This window comes from Enhydra lutris, unplaced genomic scaffold, assembly GCF_002288905.1.
Source record: "Enhydra lutris kenyoni isolate GAN:26980312 unplaced genomic scaffold, ASM228890v2 scaffoldscaffold5, whole genome shotgun sequence".
Lineage (NCBI taxonomy): Eukaryota > Metazoa > Chordata > Mammalia > Carnivora > Mustelidae > Enhydra > Enhydra lutris.
This window is the reverse complement of record NW_019154089.1, coordinates 33,065,581-33,088,269: the sequence shown is the minus strand read 5'-3', so window position 1 is coordinate 33,088,269 and position 22,689 is coordinate 33,065,581. Positions and strand designations below refer to the sequence as shown.

General features: G+C 46.8%; 1 protein-coding gene across 1 annotated transcript in view; it reads left to right on the top strand.

The window, feature by feature from the left end:
- LOC111140912 (polypeptide N-acetylgalactosaminyltransferase 10) overlaps positions 1-14,871 on the top strand; it is a 212,982-nt gene extending 198,111 nt beyond the window's left edge. The window contains exons 10-12 of the mRNA XM_022493173.1: positions 2,193-2,309; positions 10,211-10,360; positions 10,871-14,871. Coding sequence (XP_022348881.1) covers positions 2,193-2,309; positions 10,211-10,360; positions 10,871-11,029 — 426 coding nt within the window. The 3' untranslated portion in view covers positions 11,030-14,871. The remainder of the gene's footprint in view (positions 1-2,192; positions 2,310-10,210; positions 10,361-10,870) is intronic.
- The last annotated feature ends 7,818 nt before the right edge of the window (positions 14,872-22,689 follow it).

Genomic DNA, 22,689 nt, shown 5'->3' with positions numbered 1-22,689 from the left:
ATGCAAACACAGAAGGAAGGCACATCGGATGCTCATGTAACGTGTCAGCACCTCTGCTCACACGCAGGCTCCATTATACTATCAGATCTCACGCACAGATTCAAAGATCAAATACTAAAAATCTTAAGACAACAATGGGATGCCTGGGTGGCTCAGTCAGTTGAGTGCCTGACTCTTGGTTTCGGCTCAGGTGGTGATCTCGGGGTTGTGAGATGGAGCCCTGAGTTGGGCTTTGTGCTCACTGCAGAGTCTGCTTGAGGTGCTCTCTCTCTCTCTCTCTCTGTCCCTCCCCACCTCTAAAACAAATAAATAAATCTTAAAATTAAGACAATGATAGCCAAACTTTAAACCAATGGCAGGCTGTTCTGACTGAGGGGCTCTGGGCTGTTGCCCATGTCACACAATGATGAAGCCAGTCCTGCTGGGGAAGGTATGCTGTCTTCTAGGGGGAGAAGCACTCCATCACCAGATTCTGGCTCTTGGATCTCTGAACTGAGAGGATCCGCTCCCTGATAGACGGATATATTGAGGCTTGGGAACAAGGAGCATAATAAGAGTTTGGTCTCCTTCAATTGTAGGTGATGGAAGTCCAATTTAAAGTGAAAAGAGAAATTTATTAATTCTCTTAGAAACTTTGGGTAGCTATGGCTTCAGACACACCTGGATCCAGGGGCTCAAATGATGTCAGTTTCTTTTTCTCCTATTTACCTCTGCTTCCTTTTGTGTCAGCTTCACACTGAGGGTAGCAAGATGGTTTCCAGAAGCTCAAAGCTGACAAACCTTGGCCATTCAGCAAAAAGTATATGGCTCCTTCCCAGTGAAGCCAGCTAAGTTCTTATTTTGGTCTGCAGTGATCCTGTGGCCACTGGAGGAAGGGGACAACCAGGGATAGGACGGATACTCTGACAGGCCACAGGGTGGGCAAGGCGCAGTAGCCCCATAGAAAACCAGGGTGTTTTACCAGAGGAAGGACAGATGCATTTGGGCCAGCATAAATGACTTGTTCATGACCTTTCCTGACTAAGCCGTCTGGCCAGCCCTACCCAACCCCTGCACAAGTATTCTAGGGGACGTGTCATGGGGACTTCCCTCATGAAGCTCTTCATTTCTTTGCAAGTTTCTGGGCTTTCTCCCCTGTATTAGGTCAGTCCTCTGAGAAACAGACACCAAAAGACTTGTTGGGGCAACACCTGAGAGAAGAAATGAGAAGGAGCCAGGAGAGGCTGGGAGATTGACTGTGGGGCTGGTCTGCCCTCCGGGAGGGGTAGCGGGGTGGAAGAAGGGCTGGGGTAGGAGGAGTCGCACTTTGCGAGGATGCTCTGAGGAAGCTTGAGCCAAGTAACTGAGCCGGATCAGAGGAGTCTGGCATCCGCCAGGAACGGGCCTGCTGCAGTACCCCTGTCCCCTCCGATGCTGGCTGGAAGCAGCCCACGGGGAGCATGGCTCCACTCAGACACATGGATTCCGACCACGGCTGCTGGGCAGTCAGACTCCCTGCAACAGGATAACTGAGTGGCACATTTTCACGGCCACCACACCTCCAAACCCTCCGTCAAAACGGAGTGCTTCTGTGGGCCAGGAACTCCAGGATGCGGCACCTGCATGGTGGCCGTCAGCTAGCAAGGCCACTCCTGGCTCCTAACTGGGAGCTGCTCAGCCTTCTACTCCTAGCCCGGGGCTCCTCCAGGCACACACCACACGTGGCTCACTGCATCTTCTGGTGTTCTCGGGAAGGAGAACCTTTTGTCATTTACCTGCTCTAAAAGGCAGAGAGTCTGAGACCCCACAGCAAAGGTGTCACGTCCTTTTCTAGAGTGGTTTTCAAGGCATGGTCCCTGGATCTCCCGGAACAGGAATCAAATTCAGTTCCTGGACTTAGTGGATCAAATTCTCTGGGAGCGGAGCCAGGAAGTCCTTTGAATACCACCCCCACATCTTTAGGCCCCCATCCCAGCCCACCACCCTGCGACTACATGCTCTAGGATAAAGGCCTAGAGGAGCTCCTCTCTGTGGGCTGAGTATTCTGTTACTGAGAGGCACAGGGCACTTCCCCTGCCCAGGCCAGGCTTTTTTAAAACCGTGCAGAGCTTTCCCCATCCGGTGTCTCTGTTGGGTTCCCTCGTCCCACCCCAGCATGGTCCCAGAGGTTTATCTCAAGGTGCTCACTGGTCCCCTCTTTCTGTCTCTATCAGATCCACAATGTGGGCACAGGACTGTGTGCTGACACGAAGCACGGGGCCCTGGGCTCCCCACTGAGGCTGGAGAGCTGCGTCCGGGGCCGCGGGGAGGCTGCCTGGAACAACATGCAGGTAAGGGCCACTCCTCGGGGCCCAGCAGCCAGTTCCCCTGTGCTGTATGCGGCCTGGAATGCTCATGTGATCAGGGCCTCGGGGGAGAGCCGACGGCTCAATGATGACAGACAAAAGTCAGCCCAGGGGATGAGTTATAAGAGCTTCCTAAACACCTTGGAAAGAAGAATCCTTCCCAGTGCAATAAAATCGCCAATCTGGTTAGTTGCACATAGACTCTCAGCCCACATCACCTTCAACAGAAAGGAGAACATACTGGCTCATATCACTGAAAAGCTTAAATGATGTTCAGGGAGACCCCTCCAGGGTCTCAACTCTGCCTCCTCTCCCTGGGCTTTATCCTTCACCTGACTCTTCCCAGGTGGTGGCAGATGGGACCGCCAGCAGCAAAGGCTTCCATTTCCTCCATGAAAAGGCATGTCCCTTTCCAGAGTCCTGGAAAAGCCTTTTGGCTTTCCTGAGCCAGTTACAATAGGGACGTGATGAGTCCTTTCATTGATTAGGCCCAGGTCACATGCCCGCTCCTGGAGCCCAAGGTGCAGTCAGCCTCACGGGAAGGGTGGGAGGACAGTGAAGAGGGTGGCTTCCCCAGGAGATCATGCCCAGGGGGTGTTATCAGAAGAATGAAGAGGGCAAGCCAGCAGTGCAGGAAAAGGCACCACTTTCAAGAAACTGCATTTAGCATTCCGTGGTCCCCTCCTCCAAGCAACTAACCCCACATCACACCACATCCACTGAATCTTGGTTCAAAGGTACATTTTTATAGTCTCCTTACTATGTTCTCTGGCATTTTGGAAGAGCACATGGATAGAAGCCTATATTGTGGGTCCTCTGCTAAAACAGAGCTCAGGTGGGTTACATGGCGTGCGTGCTGAGAAGGAACAGCACTGCCTCTCAGATGGGCACAGTGCCCAGCTTGACAGTGTCTGCTCCTCCCTCGGAAGTCCTTGTTGCTCTCCCTCATCCTTTCTTGACAACAATTCTTATTAGAAGTGTCTCCCCTTCACGGATTCTCCTGAGTTCGCCAAGGCAGCATGTGACTGCTCCCCACACCCACCCCACCCTAGGACCCTAAAAGAGACCAGGAACAGCCAGAGCCTAGATAGAATGTGCCCAAGTTGCTCAGCCTAGAAGAGCCTCACTGTGTGGCAGAGTCCACATAAATGCCTGAGGGGTTCCCGCAAAGAGCAACAAAATGGCACCTGGGGGTGTGGCTGTGCCCGCCTACCCACTCTGAAATGCGAAGCATGGTGGCCCGGTTGCCCCAGTGGGATCTGTATCCCGCAGGGCTCTCAACCACCCTGAGCGAAGAGCTGTAGTGAGCCTGTGAAGGGAGAATCGTGAATCTAAAATGCAGCCCCTAGTTACAGGGGGTCTGGGAGACAAAACATCAGGAGTCAGGAGCTGCCAGTACCACTCCTTTGCCACCATTGTGTCCGCTGCTGGCCAGGGTGGAGTGGAGCAATAGGGACTGGACTTACCCTCCTACCAGAAACGACTGAAAAACAGACAGAATATGTGGAAAACTGTTTTCAAGAGAGCAGACATGAGCTAGTGGAGGACAGTTATCCTCAAGGGATAGCAAGCAGATAAGCCCTACGGCTGTCCCAGTCCTTCCTGGGTGAGGAGGGCACCAGACACAGAGGGAACTTGAGGGATTTACCAAGTTCCCCTTGGACATTTGCTGGAGTACTGAGGGCGCCATGCCCAGTGATCACAAAGGGCCAGAGATGATGAGCGCTCTCCCCAGCCCTGCTGGAAAACAACAGGATTCTATTCGAGAGACTGACATTGCAATTGAAAACCGTCCCTCAAAGAAAAATGCAGGCCCACATGGATTCACTGGTGAATTCTACAAAACACTTAAAGAAGATATGTTACCAATTCCACAGAAACTTTTCCAGAAAAGGAAGGAATACTTCCCAACTTATTTGGTGAGGCCAGTGTTACCTAAATAGCAATAACCAGACTAAGACATGATAAGAAAATTGCAGATCAGTATCCCTTGTGCACATAGATGCAAAAATTCTAAACAAAATTTTTGAAAATCCTATCCAGCAGTATATAGAAAGGATAATCCACTATGACTAAGTGTAACTTATCCCTGGAATGCATGGTGGGCTTAATTAGAAAATTAGAAAAAAAAACCCGATTTTAGAAAATCGGGACGCCTTGGTGGCTCAGTTGGGCTCAGGTCATGATCCCAGGACCCTCGGATCGAGTCCTACATTGGGCTCCTTGCTCTGCAGGGAGCCTGCTTCTCCCTTTGCCACCCTCCCTGCTTGTGATCCCTCTCTATGACAAATAAATGAGTAAAATCTTTAAAAAGAAAAGAAAAAGGTAATTAATCAATAGATTCACCATGTTAAGTAAAAAAGAAAAACCAGGGACACCTGGGTGACTCAGTGGGTTAAGCCTCTAGCCTTCAGCTCAGGTCATGATCTTGGGGTCCTGGGATCGAGCCCCGCATCAGGCTCTCTGCTCAGCAGGGAGCCTGCTTTCTCCTCTCTCTCTTCCTGCCTCTCTGCCTACTTGTGATCTCTGTAAATAAATAAAATCCTTAAAGAAAAAAAAAAAAAAAGAAAAACTATATAATCACCTTTACGCCTTTACCCAGAAAAAACATTTGACAAAATCCAACATTCATTCCAGATAAAAACTCTCAGCAAACCAGAAATAAAGGAAACTCCCTCAACTTAATCAAGATTGTCTATAAAAAGCCTGCAGCTAACACCATACTTAATGGTGAAAATCTGAATGCTTTTTACCCCTAAGATCAGGAACAAGAAAGGGATTCCGACCTTACCATTTCTGTTTGAACTGTACTAAAGGTTCTACCCTGTGGCTAGAAAAAGGAAAGTCCTACAGGTGGGCAAAGAAGGAAAACAATGATTATTTGCAGACTCTGATCATCTTTGTGGAAAATTCAATTGAATCTACAGAGAAACTACCAGAACTAATAAATGAACTTATCAAAGTTGTAAGATACAAAAGTCAACTTACTGTATATATGAATAATGAAGAATCAGAAATTAAAATTAAAAACAAGCACTTATTAGAACAAAAAAATATATGAAATCCTCAGGTCTGTCACTGACAAAAGACCTGTACACTGAAAACTACAAAACATTTTTGGTAGAAATGAGAGAGGTCCTAAGTAAGTGGAGATCCATGCCATGTCCAGAGGCTGGACATGAGTTCTTTCCAGACCATTATGTAAATTCATCACAATCCTAACATCTTAGCAGGCTTTTCTCACAGAAAGTGAAAAGCTAATTGTAGAATTCCCATGGAAATGGACAGGACCTACATAGCCAAAACAACTTGCAAAAAAAAGCCCAAAGTTAAAGGACGCACACTGCCTAATTTCAAGATATATAACTGTCAGTAATCTAGAAAGTGCAGTATTGGCATAAAGAAAAATCAATAGAACAGAATCAAGAGACCAAAAATAGACCCACATGTACGTGGACAATCAATTTTTGCCAGTGTTTAAAGGCAGTTCAGTGGAGAAAAGATAGTCTTTTCAACAAATGGTGCTGGATCAATTAGATATTCATAGGGCCCCCAAAATTCTTCAATACATACCTTATATTATATGAGAAAAATTAACTCACAATGGTGCATTGACTTAAAACCTTTTAAAAGAAAATGTAGACAAAAGTGTTTGTGGGGCACTTGGGTGGCTCAGTGGGTTAAAGCCTCTGCCTTCAGCTCAGGTCATGGTCCCAGGGTCCGGGGATCAAGCCCCACATGGGGCTCTCTGCTCGGCAGGGAGCCTGCTTCCTCCTCTCTTTCTGCCTGCCTCTCTGCCTACTTGTGATCTCTATCTATCAAATAAATAAATAAAATCTTTAAAAAAAAAAAAGTGTTTGTGACCTTGGCTAAAGCACTCACAAGTTTTGTGACCTTGGATAAAAAAGTTTTGTCTTAGATAAAACACCAAAGCACAATCCATAAAAGAGAAACACTGATAAATTGGACTTCTTTAAAAACAAAACAAGGGGCGCCTGGGTGGCTCAGTGGGTTAAGCCTCTGCCTTTGGCTCAGGTCATGATCCCAGGGTCCTGGGATCGAGCCCCACATCGGGCTCTCTGCTCAGCAAGGAGCCTGCTTCCCCCTTTCTCTCTGCCTACCTCTCTGCCTACTTGTGATCTCTCTCTCTCTCTGTCAAATAAATAAAATCTTTAAAAAAATAAAAATAAAATAAAAACAAAGAACTTCTGTTCTTTAAAAGACACTGTTGAGAAAATAGGCAAGGCACAGACTGGGAGGAGATGTTTACAAAACATGTGTCTGATAAAAGACTGGGACCCAAAATACATAAAATTTTCAAAACTCAATAAGAAAACAATCCAATTGAAAAATGGGTAAAAGATTTGTACAGACACTTTAGCAAAGAATGTATATTAGTGGCAAATAAACCATTAAAAATGCTTAACTCCATTGGAAAAATGGAAATTAAAATTCAGAAGGCTGACCATACCAAGGGTTGGCAAGAATGTAGGGGAACTGGAAGAATACACTGCTGCTTAGAATGTAAATGGTACAAGCACTTTGGAAAACAATTTGGCAGTTTCTTAGTTAAATATTCATCTATTTTAAGGTCCAGCCACACTGCTCTGAGGTATTTGTCCAAGGAAAAAGAAGGTATATGTCTATACAGTGACTTGTACACAAATGTTCATAGCCGCTTTATTTGTAATAACCAAAAACTGAGAGCCACCTAGATGTCTAACAGGTAAAAGGTGTGTGTTGCAGTGAAATACTACTTAGCAATGGCAAGGAACAGACTATTCATAAATGCTGTCATAACAAAATGATGTTGAGTGGAAGAAATCAGACCAAAAAATAGATACTGTAGTCCTGGACTGCAAGGTTGGTTTAACATCCACAAATCAAGTAATGTGATATAATACATTAATAAAAGAAAGAACAGGATCCATATGATACTCTCAGTAGATGCTGAAAAAGCATTTGACAAAGTACAGCATCCTTTCTTGATCAAAACTCTTCACAGTGTAAGGATAGAGGGTACATACCTCAGTATCATCAAAGCCAACTATGAAAAACCCACAGCAAATATCATTCTCAATGGAGAAAAACTGAGAGCTTTTCTCCTAAGGTCGGGAACACAGCAAGGATTTCCACTATCACCACTGCTATTCAACATAATAATAGAAGTCCTAGTCTTGGCGATCAGACAACAAAAAGAAATTAAAGGCATCCAAATCGGCAAAGAAGTCGTCAAACTCTCACCCTTTGCAGATGATATACTTTATGTGGAAAACCCAAAAGAATCCACCCAAAACTGCTAGAACTCATATAGGAATTCAGTAAAGTGTCAGGATATAAATAAAGTCAATGCACAGAAATCAGTTGCATTTTCTATATACCAACAACAAGACAGAAGACAGAGAAATTAAGGAGTCTCTCCCATTTATAATTGCACCCAAAACCGTAAGATACCTAGGAATAAATGTAACCAAAGAGGCCAAGAATCTGTACTCAGAAAACTATAAAGTACTCATGAAAGAAATTGAGGAAGACACAAAGAAATGGAAAAGCATTCAATGCTCATGGATTGGAAGAACAATTATTGTGAAAATGTCTATGCTACCTAGAGCAATGTACACATTTAATGCAATCCCTATCAAAATACCATTAATCTTTTTCAAAGAAATGGAACAAATAATCCTAAAATGTGTACGGAACCAGAAAAGAACCTGAATAGCCAGAGGAATGTTGAAAAAGAAAACCAAAGATGGTGGCATCACAATTCTGGACTCCAAGCTCTATATTATAAAGCTGTAGTCAAGACAGTATGGTATTGGCACAAAAACAGACACATAGATCAGTGGAACAGAATAGAGAGCCCAGAAATTGACCCTCAACTCTATGGTCAACTCCTCTTCAACAAAGCAGGAAAGAATGTCCAATGGAAAAAACAGTCTCTTCAACAAATGTTTTGTTGGGAAAATTGGACAGCCACTTGCAGAAAAACAAAACTGGACCATTTCCTTACACCACACACAAAAATAGACTCAAAATAGATGAAACACCTAAATGTGAGAAAGGAATCCATCAAAATCCTTGAGAAGAACACAGGCAGCAACCTCTTCGACCTCGGCAGCAGCAACTCTTCCTAGAAACATTGCCAAAGTCGAGGGAAGGCAAGGGCAAAAATGAACTATTGGGACTTCATCAAGATCAAAAGCTTTTGTACAGCAAAGGAAACAGTCAACAAAACCAAAATACAACTGACAGAACGGGAAAAGATATTTGCAAATGACTTATCAGATAAAGGGCTAGTATCCAAAATCTATAAAGAATTTATCAAACTCAACACCCAAAGAACAAATAATAATCCAATCAAGAAATGGGCAGAGGAGATGAACAGACATTTCTGCAAAGAAGACATCCAGATGGCCAACAGACACACGAAAAAGTGCTCCACATCACTCAGCATCAGGGAAATACAAATCAAAACCACAATGAGATACCACTTCACACCAGTCAGAACAGCTAAAATTAACAAGTCAGGAAACAACAGATGTTGGTGAGGATGTGAAGAAAGGGGAACCCTCCTATACTGTTGGTGGGAATGCAAGCTGATGCAGCCACTCTGGAAAACAGTATGGAGGTTCCTCAAAAAGCTGAAAATGGAGTTACCCTACAACCCAGCAATCACACTACTGGGTATTTACCCTGAAGATGCACATGTAGTGATCCGAAGGGGCACATGCACCCAAATGTTTATAGCAGCAATGTCCACAATAGCCAAACTATGGAAAGAGCCTAGATGTCCATCAACAGATGAATGGATAAAGACAATGTGGTATATATATACAATTGAATATTATACAGCCATCAAAAATTGAAATCTTGCCTTTTGCAGCAATGTGGATGGAACTGGAGGGTATTATGCTAAGCGAAATAAGTCAGAAAAAGACACTTAAAATATGATCTCACTGACGTGAGGAATTTGAGAAACAAGACAGAGGATCATAGGGTAAGGGAAGGAAAAATCAAACAAGACAAAACCAGAGAGGGAGACAAACCATAAGAGACTTTTAATCTCAGGAAGCAAACTGAGGGTTGCTATAATGGAGGGGGGTTAGGAGGGATGGGGTGGCTGTGTGGTGGACACTGGGGAGGGTATGTGCTATGGTGAATACTATGAATTGTGTAAGACTGATGTATCACAGACCTTTACCCTGAAACAAATAATACCTTATTTATTAATCTAAAAATATATATATACCCTAGGATTCCTTTTATTTAAAATTCTAGAACTTGCAAACTTATCTTTATTGATGGAAAACAGAGGAGTGGTTGCCCAGAGGTATGGGGAATGAGGAGGGACAGGAGAAAGAGACCACAGAGGAAGTGAGGATACTTCAGGAGTGATGGATATATTCATGACCTTGATGATGGTGGTGGTTTCACAGCTGTAAACAAGTCAGTGTGTGCAATCTATGGTATGCCGGGTAGTCCTCAGTAAAGCTGCTGGGGGCGGAAAGTGCTTCTCAGCCAAATGCAATATATGAACCTGGTTTGGATCCTGATTCAAACTGTGAAAAGAAACTTACAAGGCAAGAGCACTTGACCTCTAGGTACTTGATGACATTGAGGATTCTGTGGTAACTTTTTATTTCCATAATGGCACTTTGGTAAAATCTTTACACCGGGCATGATGTGAGGTCTGTTACTTGCTTCAGAACAGTGTGGGGGTGGAGGGTCATAGAGGGGATAAAGCTGTAGCAAGATCCGCCCTGAGTGGTAACTGTTGAAGCTGGGTTTTGTTTTCTGGATCTCTGTGTTTAACGTTTTCCATCACTCCAAAAAAGAGAAAGTCCCCTGGTTTTGCTGTCCCTGTAATGATGTCCCTGTATATACAGGTATTCACCTTTACCTGGAGAGAGGACATCCGGCCCGGAGACCCCCAGCACACCAAGAAGTTCTGCTTTGACGCCATCTCCAACACCAGCCCAGTCACCCTCTATGACTGCCACAGCATGAAGGGCAACCAGCTGTGGAAGTACCGCAAAGTAAGGCAGTCTGTGTGGGCAGAACAGGGCATCCGGCTTGATTTAAAAAAAGACAAGCAGATAAACACTCCATGCCTCCATCCTTCCCCCCACAGAGCCCACTCCCTCACATATTTGTACCACAGACCCGCCAGGCCCGACTTCTCAGTCATTCGAGAGAAGCCAGAAATCCAGATTTTTATGTGGAATCTTTAGGATCTTAAATGTTGGCAACCGAGTCCACTAAAAAACACACACAAACCAAAGACACCATGAAAACCAGTGAAATTGGGCCCGAGACAAGCAGACTTAGGGCCAGGCCAAAAGTGGGCCGCTTCACTTCCACCCGCATCCCTCCGGGCCGGGCTCAGGCAGCAGACCCAGGCCAGGCACGGGAGGGCAGGGCAGGCGAGCCTGCCAGGTGGGCGATTTGCGGGCCAGCGCCGGGGCTCGAGTCTGCGTTGTGGTACGGCTGCTGCGGCCACTCGGTGTCCCCAGCACCGCCTGGCTGATTGCCTCCCTCTTTGCTAGGACAAGACCCTGTACCACCCCGCCAGCGGCAGTTGCATGGACTGCAGCGAAAGTGACCGCCGGATCTTCATGAACACCTGTAACCCCTCTTCTCTCACCCAGCAGTGGCTGTTTGAACACACCAACTCGACAGTCTTGGAAAAATTCAACAGGAACTGAGCCCTCACGTCTCCTCAGCAGGCCTGGCGGAGTCATCCCTGGCCCCGCCGCAGCCTTCCCCTCCTGAGGGAGGCAGGGCTTCCGTGGGCACCGCGATGTGAGAGGTGCTGGCCAGCCGGTCCAGGGCACAGAGGGCTCTTAAAGCTGGCGCAAGGTGTCCGCCTGGTCCCTAAAGCCCAGGGGTGGAGGTGGGGTGGAGAACAGACCCCACAGGAGCCCCCACAGAGAGCAGTGCCTGCTTTAACCCCGGATGGCATCATGGAAATCCCAGAGGGCCTTTTCGGCTTTGTTACCTCTGGCCCTTGAGCATTATGTGGGAGGAATGCCGGGGCAGCCCTAGGCCACCCCGCAGTGGGTCCCACAAGGTTGCCTAGCCTTCACATGGCTCATCCGGGACGGTCCTCCAGAAGAGGGGCAGCTTCTGCCTGTCTGGGCAGCTTGTAGCACCAGTGCCCTCATCTGCCCCAGGAAGGGAGGGAGGAGGCTTTTCTGGGGGCCGCCGGTGCCAGACATTCAGCATCTTGCCTGTCGCGGGCCACTGCAGTTACGGGCTTCATCACAGCCCCAAGTGATGCAATCCGAAGGCCTCACCTGGACTGTCTCGGTGTTCAGTACTGAGCACTGGCCAACTGCCAGGCCTGGGGGCAGAAGTGGGACCCCCAGACATTCCTTTGCCACCACGGACACATGGGCTCTCTCTCCTTGCTCTCTGGGTGCTTGAAATGTCCACATGAGTGCCCGGCAGGCACAGGACAGCTCAGCCACCAGCTTCTCAGAGCTGTGTCACATGGCCCTGGGCCGGTGGAAAGGGCCTAGTGAGAAGACCTCCAAACTAGATAGGCTGGCGGAATTTCCCTGATCAGTGCTTCTGTCTTCCTCTTTCTGTCTTGGGCAGTCACGTGCCTCAAGAGAGGAGCAGATGTGTGAGGTGCTCCCCTCACAACATCTGGAGGCCTCCAGGGCAGACCGTGGGCAAGATGCCCAGCCTCTGACCTCATCGCGGCTCTAGTTCTCATATAGAGCTCTAGAATTTTTCAAGAACTCTATCATGATAGATCACAACCTAGAATGCTACCCAGGATTCTGGTATTCTAGCATCCAGCATGCACTTCGGGAATGCTGTGACTGGAAAGAGCCAGCCAAGTGTAGTACAGTCAAGGCAGCCCCCCCTGCCTACAGACCATCTCTGAAATCCGAGGTTGGTGGTGTTGGGGGGGGGGTGACCTGTGTCCGTCAGCTCGTACCAGAGACCTTGGTATGACACGGTCCTCAGCGCAGTCCCGAAGCCCTGTGACCCTCCACCACCCTCCCAGCTGCGGTGGAGTAAAGCGCCCAGTGTCCCATGAGCAGATGGACACCTATGTCCATGCCAGTCCCTCGTGTTTACCTTTTGCTTTGTTAATTATGTGTCAGACTCCCAGAGGGCTCCCAAACTAACAGGAATCATTTCTGCAACCAGCCTGCCCCCCACTGATTCAGAAATGGAAATCACATTCCACAACCTATGGCTTCCACCAGCTAGTCCGGGAAATACTTGAAGTCGGTATTCCAATTAGAGTTGGATCTCTCGAATGTGGCATTTACCAATGACATATATCTGGGAACAGAGCCACAAATCTGCCTTTGAGATGCTGGCTGATCTCAAGGCCATTTTTGTCTGGGGAGTGGGGGGAGGGATAAACTCCCAAACACCACCACCCCGATTATGCAAAGAGCTGGCAGAGCACCACTTCCTCCACTTCTGCCCCCACACAAGCCCTGCGCTGGCCACCTGCCGACAGGAGAGGTGGCCCCTGTGCTCGCAGAAGCTTCCTTGTTGATCCCTCGTGTCTTTTCCAGATGAGTCCTCTATCTTTCGAAGTGGCCCTCCATAGGAAGGAGTCCGAAGAGGAGGCCCCTTCCAGGATCTAGGAGAACAGGAGTGTTGCAGTTCGGAGAGCTGAATTAGGGGTCATCCTCAGAAAGCAATGCAGCATCATTAAAATAAAAACTGTGCCTTTTAAAAAGAAGACAAAATGCAAATGTACAGCAAATCCCTAAACTTGAACAATTCCCTAGTGCCTTGCTAGACAAACCTGCAGGGGCAGGGTTGGGGGGAGGGGAAACACTGGTGGTGGCGTGTGTATTTTCTGTTGGATGAGTGTGTGTTTTAGAACTTCCAATTTCAAGTAGGAGACGTTGGGCCCAGAGCAGGCAGGATCTGAGACGAAGAAGCCCTCAAGGGCCAGACGCCAGAGTTGTTCCTGTTTGTGCCAGGAACACTACAAATTAAAAAGGGCAGTAGAACAACTCCTTTAGTCTGTAGCCTGGAAGGGCCTCAGCAGCCCCGGAGAGAGACCCCTGTTCAGAGGCCATGCCTGAAGTCCCCATCCCAGCCCCCAGAGTGCCGAGCACTCGCTAGATTCCCAGGTGGTCCCATTCCAAGAGGGTGACTGTCCTTGGCAAGACCAGGACTGCTTGGACAGCAGGAGCAGCAGCCAGCAGGCCACAGCCTTCCTCTTTGCCATCCTTTGGTTCTCTTTCAAGTCTGGTTTGGCCCCCTCAACAAGGGAGGGGTGTTCCCCTGAGCAGGTCTTATGCGGAGGTCCTGGGACTTGACAGAGTAATAGGGGAGGGAAAGAGAGACGTTCATGGCTTAGCCGACCAATGGACAGAATACTAAATACTGACCCCTCATTTTGGCCTCAATTTTGAAAACCTCCTGTCTCAAAGATTCCGGTTCCTGCTCGCACTGCCAGCTGTCGCTCCAGAAAGCAGCCAGGAGTCTGCGGAGGTGCTCTCATCTGGGTAATGGGTGAGGATGGGGGCCCCTTTTCCTCTCTTTATTCTGAGCAGGAGGTCACAAAACGGTGTGGCTGGAAAGTATCTTGAACAGGGGGTCCACCAGCAGCCTTTCCACAGGAGGCCTCCAGAAGCATTTTGCAATGCAGAGATCATCTTTGCTGGAGATACAAGGCCTTGGGAGGGGGCCAAGTGTGCAGGCACATGTGTGAAAAGCCATCCCACTGTGTGCCTCAGCCTGGAGGTTTCAACTTCGAAAGCCATCTAGGAACTAGGCATCCACCCCCTGAGGAAGAACTAGTTCGGAGGCAGGAGGGGGGTCCTCCCACAGGCCTAGGGGAGAAGGAGCACTTCTTGCTGTAGGTGCGGCAGACAGGTCCCCAAAGTCCCCATTATCTTCACTTTGCAAACCTACCTGGTGAATTTCTTTTTCTCCTGAAGAAAGAGATAATATCTTTCAAAATGACTCCATGTTTCTTTCCATGCATCTTCATTTTTCTGTCTCTGGAGTCTCAAAAGCGTGGCAAAGCACTTTACAGTAGTGACTGAGAAACCTGGATTTCTTGCTTCAGTGATCTTAGCTTGTACAATTTGGGGGATCTTTTCTAATTCCTGGGAAGCTGTGCACTTTTAATGTTTTCTGGAGATTTTTAAGTGTGGAAGAGGGGCAAAGGGTGCAGTCCTACTCTGGAATTGTTTTCTACTTTCTCTTTGTGAAAATCCAAGTCCTATTTCAGTCCAAATTTGATCTTGAGCCAAGGCCCACTGCCACCTCTTGGGGTGGGAGTTGGACCTACATCCCCAGTGGCAAGGCTCCCCTAACACCTGCTGGTCACATGGTTTTGATTCTGCCTTGTCAGATAACAGGGTTGGGCTCCTGCTCTGTTTTGGGCTTGAAGACTGGGATCCCAAAGGGACTACAGGCAGGGAATATTGAGATGGCCGACTCGGTATTCCATACAGAAAGCTCAAGACCACCAACCCCTCTTCTGCCTGGAAAAGTGAGCCTTTGTGAAGAACTGACTTACCACGTACAATTGTGATTGTGACTGTTGTTGAATAAACCTCCAGACTTTCTGTAACGTGCTATCTGCCTTGTTCTTGTCACACACCATCTTCTACCCCATCATTCCCCACATGTTCAGTGAATGTCTGCTCAGTACCCAGGATAATGAACAAGTTCCCAACAGCCATCGTTCTAGAGAAGAAGGCAGACCCCTGACAACTAATGAAGATGATTCTAAATGTGAACAGGGTGTTGAAGGATAAGAGACAAGATGTTTGAGAGACTGGAGCGGGGATCAACATTAGGTTGGCTGGTGAGAGAGTGCCTCTCTGTGAGAGCTGGAACACAGGAGGGAGTGGGATCCAAGATGCAGCTTGGGGGAGAGGGCTCCAGGCAAAGGGAACAGTAAGTACAAAGGCCCTGAGGCAGAAAGGAGTTCCCATGTTGAAGGCACAGAAGGATGTGAGCTTCCTGGGTTGGGTGGGTAGCCCACACAGGGTTCTACAGACTACAGCCAGGACTTGAAGATTTCGGATGGACAGAACAACATGAAATAGTTCATTTCTGATGCTCACCTATCAGCCACAAATTTTTACCTACCAAAACATGGTGACACTTTGCATATTAGATATATGTAATGCCACGTGGTAGAAAGAGCACTGGCTGGTCTAGCTCTGCAACAGACTGTAAGGTCTTGGGCAAATCCTGCCCCCTATATAGGCCTCAGTGTTCTGCCATAAACTGGGAAGGTTTTGGATGATGCTTCCCGCTCCAACTGTGGTTCTGTGGTTGAGACTTGGTGTGGGACTGCTATGACCAAGGGCGGAAGCTGCCTGCTGGTGCTGTCACTCAGAGCCCACCAGAGGGCGCTGTGGACCCACCCACGGCCTGGAGAAGGCTGATGAACAGGAGCGGGGAAGGTTTTGAGGGGCAGGTTTTGAGCACTGGAACCAAAAGGTCCATATTAAGTTAATTTTCTTCTAAAATTTTAATGGCTTCTTTTTATAAAGATTAAATTCCTTTACAAGAAGAAGAGAGAGAGGAGAGAACATTCCATGTGTACGGGCAGCATGTGCAAAGACCCTGGATGGGGGGAGCATGACAGTTATGACTGTCAGTGAGGCAGGAGCAGGGTAAGAGAGAAGAGAAAAGAAGGAGGCGGGGAGGGCAGAAGCCACAGCGTGCAGGGCCTTGTGGGCCATGTTAAGGAGTCTCTGAGCTTTATTTTTATTTTTTTTTAAAGATTTTATTTATTTATTTGACAGGCAGAGATCACAAGTAGGCAGACAGGCAGGCAGAGAGAGGAAGGGAAGCAGGCTCCCTGCTGAACAGAGAGCCCGATGCAGGGCTCGATCCCAGGACCCTGAGATCATGACCTGAGCCGAAGGCAGAGGCTTAACCCACTGAGCCACCCAGGCGCCCCTCTGAGCTTTATTTTTAAAGCAGTGGGAACTCTTAGAGGGTTTTAACAGGGCAGGGTGAGAGCATCAGATGTGCCATTGGCTGACCATGTATAGCCAGGAATGACTCAAGGTGCTGGGTGCATAGTAGGCATGAAAATCCAGGGCAGCCGGAATCTCAAAATTACTGATTGCTGGGAGGAAAGGTCCTTCCTCACTGGAGCAGGTGGGAAGATGGGGAAATTAAATTTCTCATCCATTTTAGCTCCTTATTGAGGCTCCCAGCACTGAGTAAGGGCTCAATAAGTAATTGAAGAAGGGACAAATGGGTGAATAATATGGTGCCAGCTTATACTTTGGGCTATTTTCCCTCCACTCACAGCCCACAGACATTCTGAGAAAGAGTGCTCCTACCTCTGTGATACGCTATGTGTTCTTGAGAAAGTCCCTTCCCCTCCCCAGGCCTCGGATTTCCCACATGACAGTGGGAAGAAGGGGACCAAATTAGATCATGGTCAGCTAGGACTGCTGTAGTCCTACAAATCTTACATCTGGTATTTTGCAGTGACCCTGATCTCAAGAATTTATTTTCCAAGCTCAACGAGGGGATGAGAGCGGTGTGCCCTCTCGGTTCTGTTGTTGGTATCTCCCATGCTAGGGCTTCTGGGCTGTTGCTGAAGCGAGTGCAGGATTCAGTATCCAAAGCTTCCTTCCTGCAGCTGCTCACAGCTCCGTCCACCTCTGGCCGCAGGCAGCTGGCTCCCCTTTGTTGCCCCTCAAACGCCTGGGCTGCCTGGCTTGGCGATACCTGGGGACTGCGACAGTGTCCCAGGGCAGCCCACCGTTCTCACGTTCCGGTCCCACTTGCTGCAGACCTGGCGGGGTGATGGCCCTCAGTGTGCTCATGCACACTCACACACACAATGCCATAGAAACAAAGGAAAACCTGGTGAACCCTCAGAAAAGCAGGTTTCTAAGCAACTTGGTAGCTTTTGTTCATGAGCCCCTTGGAACTGAAGTAGCATCTGATCTCCTGCCAGCTCCTGCCTAAGGATGGGAGGAAGGGGATGACAGGTCTGCCTTTGCCGGAGCTGAGCGCTAAGCTCCCCCACCATTGGCCTCTCAGCCTGGGAAGCCGAGGCCTGAATCCTGGGGTTGTCCACATCGTGGGGAAAGTCCCTGCGACAGTTTCTTGACAGCTATAGCTACAGAATCCCCGGGCTTGGTCCTTCAGACGACAAAAGCAAACTGAAATATACACTGTGGGCCCACGGTGGTCCACGCTCTGTGCCACAGTAGTTGGCCCCAGCTCTGTCCTCAGCCCTGGAAATACAGAGGTGAATAAGGGACAATCAGTGACCTCTTCAGCCTAGTGGTGAAAACAAACAAGGGCCCAGCGACACCTGATTACTGCTGCACTGCTTGTAACTTTACCCTAGGCCTCTAGGAGAAAATGAAAACTTTTTAGCCAGGTCCTAACAGTCCTTCCAGACCAGCCCGTGCCTGCTTCTCCACCACCTCCTCAGCAGACTCCAGACCCCGCAGGCCAAGTCTTTGTCACCTCCAGACCCTGCTGGTCCCACCACTTGGGATATACTTATCCACCTGGCAGCTTCTTTCCATACTTTGAGTCCTAGCTTAGCTTTCCCCTCTCCCAAGAAACTTCCAGCCCACCCTGTCAAGAATATACCTCCTCACACATCATTCTCGTCATGCTGAGCAACTGTGTAGCCTCCTTCATGACACTTCTCCTGATACACAACTCATTCCCTTTGTTCACAGTCGTTCTGTTCTATCTCATCACTACAAACACTGAATTCGCAAATATTGAACCACACCCCTAAGGCAAGTACAGAGGTGGGCTCCCATGAGCCTCGGCCCACAACAAGAGCCACATAACCTTGTTTTATGTGTATTTCGGTTTAAAGACAACTTATTTAATGTAGGTCATTAATTTATCAATATTTATGTGCAACCTCCTAGAATCAGCTGAATTACTCCTTAGGAGAAGTTTGTTTGGTGATCTAGCGTTAAAGGAAGGAGAATCAGAAAGGGATCTTCTGTTTTCCCCTGAAGGCACATACACCCCCACTTCCATACATAATTGGTTTCTGAAAATGGGACTAATGTCCAAAGTAAAGAGTCAAAAGCTTTATTTTGTCAACAGGGCACATTTATTCCTACGGAATAAAAAGAATATATCAGTTGCAATTACACCTGTATTTTTTAATACAATCTTTGATGATATATTTCCTGCTTTTCCTACTATATCCCCAATTTGGTTATTTTTCTTCACTAATCAAAAAATATGCATAAGGGGATGCCTGGCTCACTCAGCCAGTGGAGCACGTGACTCCTGATCTCAGGGTCATGAGTTCAAGTCCCACAATGGGCCTAGAGCTTACTTTAAAAAAAAAAAAAGATGCTTGGGGCGTCTGGATGGCTCAGTTGGTTGAGCGTCTCTTGATTTTTTTCGTTCAGGTCGTCATCTCAGGGTTGTGAGATAGAGCCCCAAATGTAATATATGCATGTAAATAAAATGCTTTAATGGACCCTGGTGCTTAAAAATAAATAAACGGGTGCCTGAGTGGTCTCAGTTGTGTCTCTCTATGTCTGTCAAATAAATAAATAAAATCTTTTAAAAAAAAAACCTTTACCCACTTTTTAATTGCCTTGTCTTTTTTATTGTTGAATTATAGGAGTTCATTATATAGTCATATAAGTACCTTATTGTATGTATGACTTGCAAATACTTTCTCCCATTCTGTTGGTTGTCTCTTCACTTTTTTTTTTTTAAGATTTTTTATTTATTTATTTGACACAGAAAGCACAAGCAGGGAGAGCAGGGGAAGAAGAAGCAGGTTCAGCAGGGAGCCTGACACGGGGCTCCATCCCAGGATCCTGGGATCATGACCTGAGCTGAAGGCAGACATTTAATTGACTGAGCCACCCAGGCGCCCCTATTCACTTTCTTGATATACACATACTTCTTATCACTACTATTGGTACTTTGATTTTTCCTCTTACAAAATTTTTTAAGATGAGGTTAAGATACAATAAAATAATCAAGTAGTCTCCCAATTGTTGCTGCGCTGATGGATATGGCGACTGCCTGAGTGAAAACTGAGCACAACCTTGCCATCCGGCAAGATGATGTCTCCTTCCCTAACCTGCAGAAATCTCAGCTTGGGTACAAGGGGAAGTTTAGGGGCATCAGCATGTAAATGGATGAACATTTACTGGGTACGAGACAACACTGTGCCAAGTGCTTTACAATAACACATTAGATGCTCACAATCGCCCCATCAGAGAAGTACTATTACCACACCATTTTACAGATGAAGAAAATGGAGACTCATAGGCTTCATGTGAGCTGTCAGCGGTCCTACAGCTAGTGAAGTGGCCGAGCCAGAGTTCAAACCAGGGTCTTTACTCTTGCCCACCACGCCAGTGGCTGCCAGTGGCTACCATTGGCCCACGGCCGATGCCTGTCAAGTGCCAGAGTCAGGGGAAGCTTTCACAGGTCCTCAGCAAGATGAGGAAAATAAGGACAATATTGTGGGGTTTTCATAAAGCTAAATCTGTTCCATTTAAAGGACTGCACTTGGGGCCCCTGGGTGGCTCAGTAGGTTACGTGGCTGCCTATGGCTCAGGTCCTGGGATCGAGCCCTGAGTCAGGTTCCCTGCTCAGTGAGGAGTCTGCTTCTCCCTCTGTCCCCTTTCACCCCGCTCATGCTCGCTCTCTCTCTCTCTCTCTCTCTCGTTCTCTCAAGTAAATAAATAAAATCTTTTTAAAAAATAAAAACAGGGGGGCGCCTGGGTGGCTCAGTGGGTTAAAGCCTCTGCCTTCGGCTCAGGTCATGATCCCAGGGTCATGGGATCGAGCCCCGCATTGGGCTCTCCGCTCCGCGGGGAGCCTGCTTCCTCCTCTCTCTCTGCCTGCCCCTCTGCCTACTTGTGACCTCCGTCAAATAAATAAAAATCTTAAATAAAATAAAATAAAATAAAAACAGGGGCACCTGGGTGGCTCAGTCATTAAGGGTCTGCCTTAGGCTCAGGTCATGATTCCAGAGTCCTGAGATGGATCCTCGAATCTGGCTTCCTGCTCGGGCGGGAAGCCTGCTTCTCCCTCTTCCATTCTCCCTGCTTGTGTTGCCTCTCTCGTTGTGTCTCTCTCTGTCAAATAAATAAATAAAATCTTTTTTAAAAATTAAATAAAAATAAATTAATTAAAATTAAAATTAAATGACTATCCTTTATCTGAGATTCTTCCAATTTCTTTGGTATTCCATATTTCTTACTAAATAATACCAAAGGATGGTTTTTTATTATTGCAAAAGAAATATAGGCACATTGTAAAATATGCAATAGGAAAAGAGGTTATAAAAATTAAGTTCTTCTTACCTTTCTTCCCTTGTCCTACAGTTCCCACTGTGGAGGCAGCCACAATGACTAGTTTCTTGTGTTTCCATAAAATATGTATTTGTGTATAAACCTTTTCAGAAAAATAAATGGAATTTATACTCTGCATACTGCTTTGTATCTTTTTTGTTACTTAATAAATTTTTTGGTATAGTTGGATATATTGAAAGTAATTTGCTGAGGGGCGCCTGGGTGGCTCAGTGGGTTGAGCGTCTGCATTCGGCTCGGGTCATTGGGCTCCCTGCTCTGCAGGGAGTCTGTTTCTCCCTCTCCCTCTGCCACTCACCCTGCTTGTGCTCGCTCTCTGTCAAATAAATAAACAAATCTTTTTTGAAAAAATAAAGTGATTCATTGAAAAATGCTTGCTGAGTCCCATTCTTATTAGCCACCAGAACTGGAGAATTAGTGTCATATGCCCTGGAGCTACAACAAACAGGACAGACCCGGTCCTCGCCTTCATGGAGCTTTATATTCGAAATGGGGACAATTGCACATTGTGGTGAGTGCTAATAAGAAAAGACACTGAAAGGAGAATAGCAATGGGCAATGGGTGGGAAAATTCCTTTTAATCAGGGAAGGCTCTCTGCAGAGGTGACATTTAAATTAAGACTTGAAGGGGGGACTTTAATGGGTACATCAGTTAAGCATCTGACTCTTGATTTTAGCTCCATTCAGGATCTCAGGGTTGTGAGATCGAGCCCCACATCAGGCTCTGCTCTAAGCCTCCTTAAGATTCCCTCTCCTCTCTCTCTCTCTCTCTCTCTCTCCCTCCCCACCTCTGCCCCTCCACCATCTCTCTCCCTCTCTCTAAAAAAAAAAATAAACTAAGACTTGAAAGCTGGAGCCAGCTGTGGGTCCGGAGGAGCAAGCAGAACCACATTCCAGGTAGAGCTAAATGCAAATGCAAAGACCTCGGGGTAGGGTGGGGTTCAGCTTATTTGAGGAACTTGGGGCAGAATAACAGAGCTGGGGCAGGGCAACAGAGCCAAGAGGTCGCAGCTGGAACTGTCAGAATGCACTGGAAAGCTGGCACAGGGCCTTAAGAAGTGTGCAGCAAGGTCTGGTTTGTATGGACGCTCTGTCAGAAGAGAGTGGTTTAGGGACCAGCTCAGAGGCCAGTGATGCATTGTAGGCACAAGATGATGGTGGCCTCCGCTAGTGCTGCTGGCCATAGGGTATGAAGCAAAGGGGACAGTTTCTAAATACCTTTTGGAAGGAGAAGAATGTGCTTCGATGATGGGTGGGCTTTGAGTGGGGTGAAAGGAAGGGAGAATCAAGGGATACAGGCTGCATAGTTAAAAGATTCAGGGAACAGAAAAGTTTCCAACTTGAACATCTGGGTCTGCAATGCCTCTGGAGCGTCTTAGCAAAGAACTGGATGTTGCTTTCTGCAGCTCAGAAGAGAGGCCTCAGCTAGAACTATAAATTTGGGGGTTATATACCTGCGATTTTAAATATCTGGAGGTAGATTTGGGCATGGAAAAGAATCTTACAGCTACAGACTCAAGTTGCCCATTATAAAACCTAGCTTTTGTCAAAGGCCTTATGTTCAATTGACAAATCTTGTTATTCCATTATAAATCTAGTGATTTTTGTATAAAGATAAGATCACTTTTACTTGTTCTTTGATTATTGTTGAATTAATTCTGAAGTTTTAGTACATGCAGTCCTCCTTAAACATTTCAAAGACTTACAGCTTTAATTAATCAAATTTCCTTAGACATTTCAGACTACAATTACAAATTTAATATGCCTAATTTTCTCAAACACTCTAAATGCCCAACAGGGCCAACTTGAAAATCTAAAAAGCAAGATCTTTCTAAGCACTTAAGCAACTGTCGTAAATTAATTACCTAAATTTATAAATGTAGCAAAGCAGATTCTCTTGGCCGTTTCAACAATCTCAAATCCTACACAAAGCAGACCAAGAATCACAGAAGCTTCTCTCTATTCATTTCTTCATTATCTGAATATTTATATTTCCTTTCTGGAGTTACGGATTTACTCCCCTAGCAAAAAAATCAGAATTTTTTCCAAATATTGCTATTTGG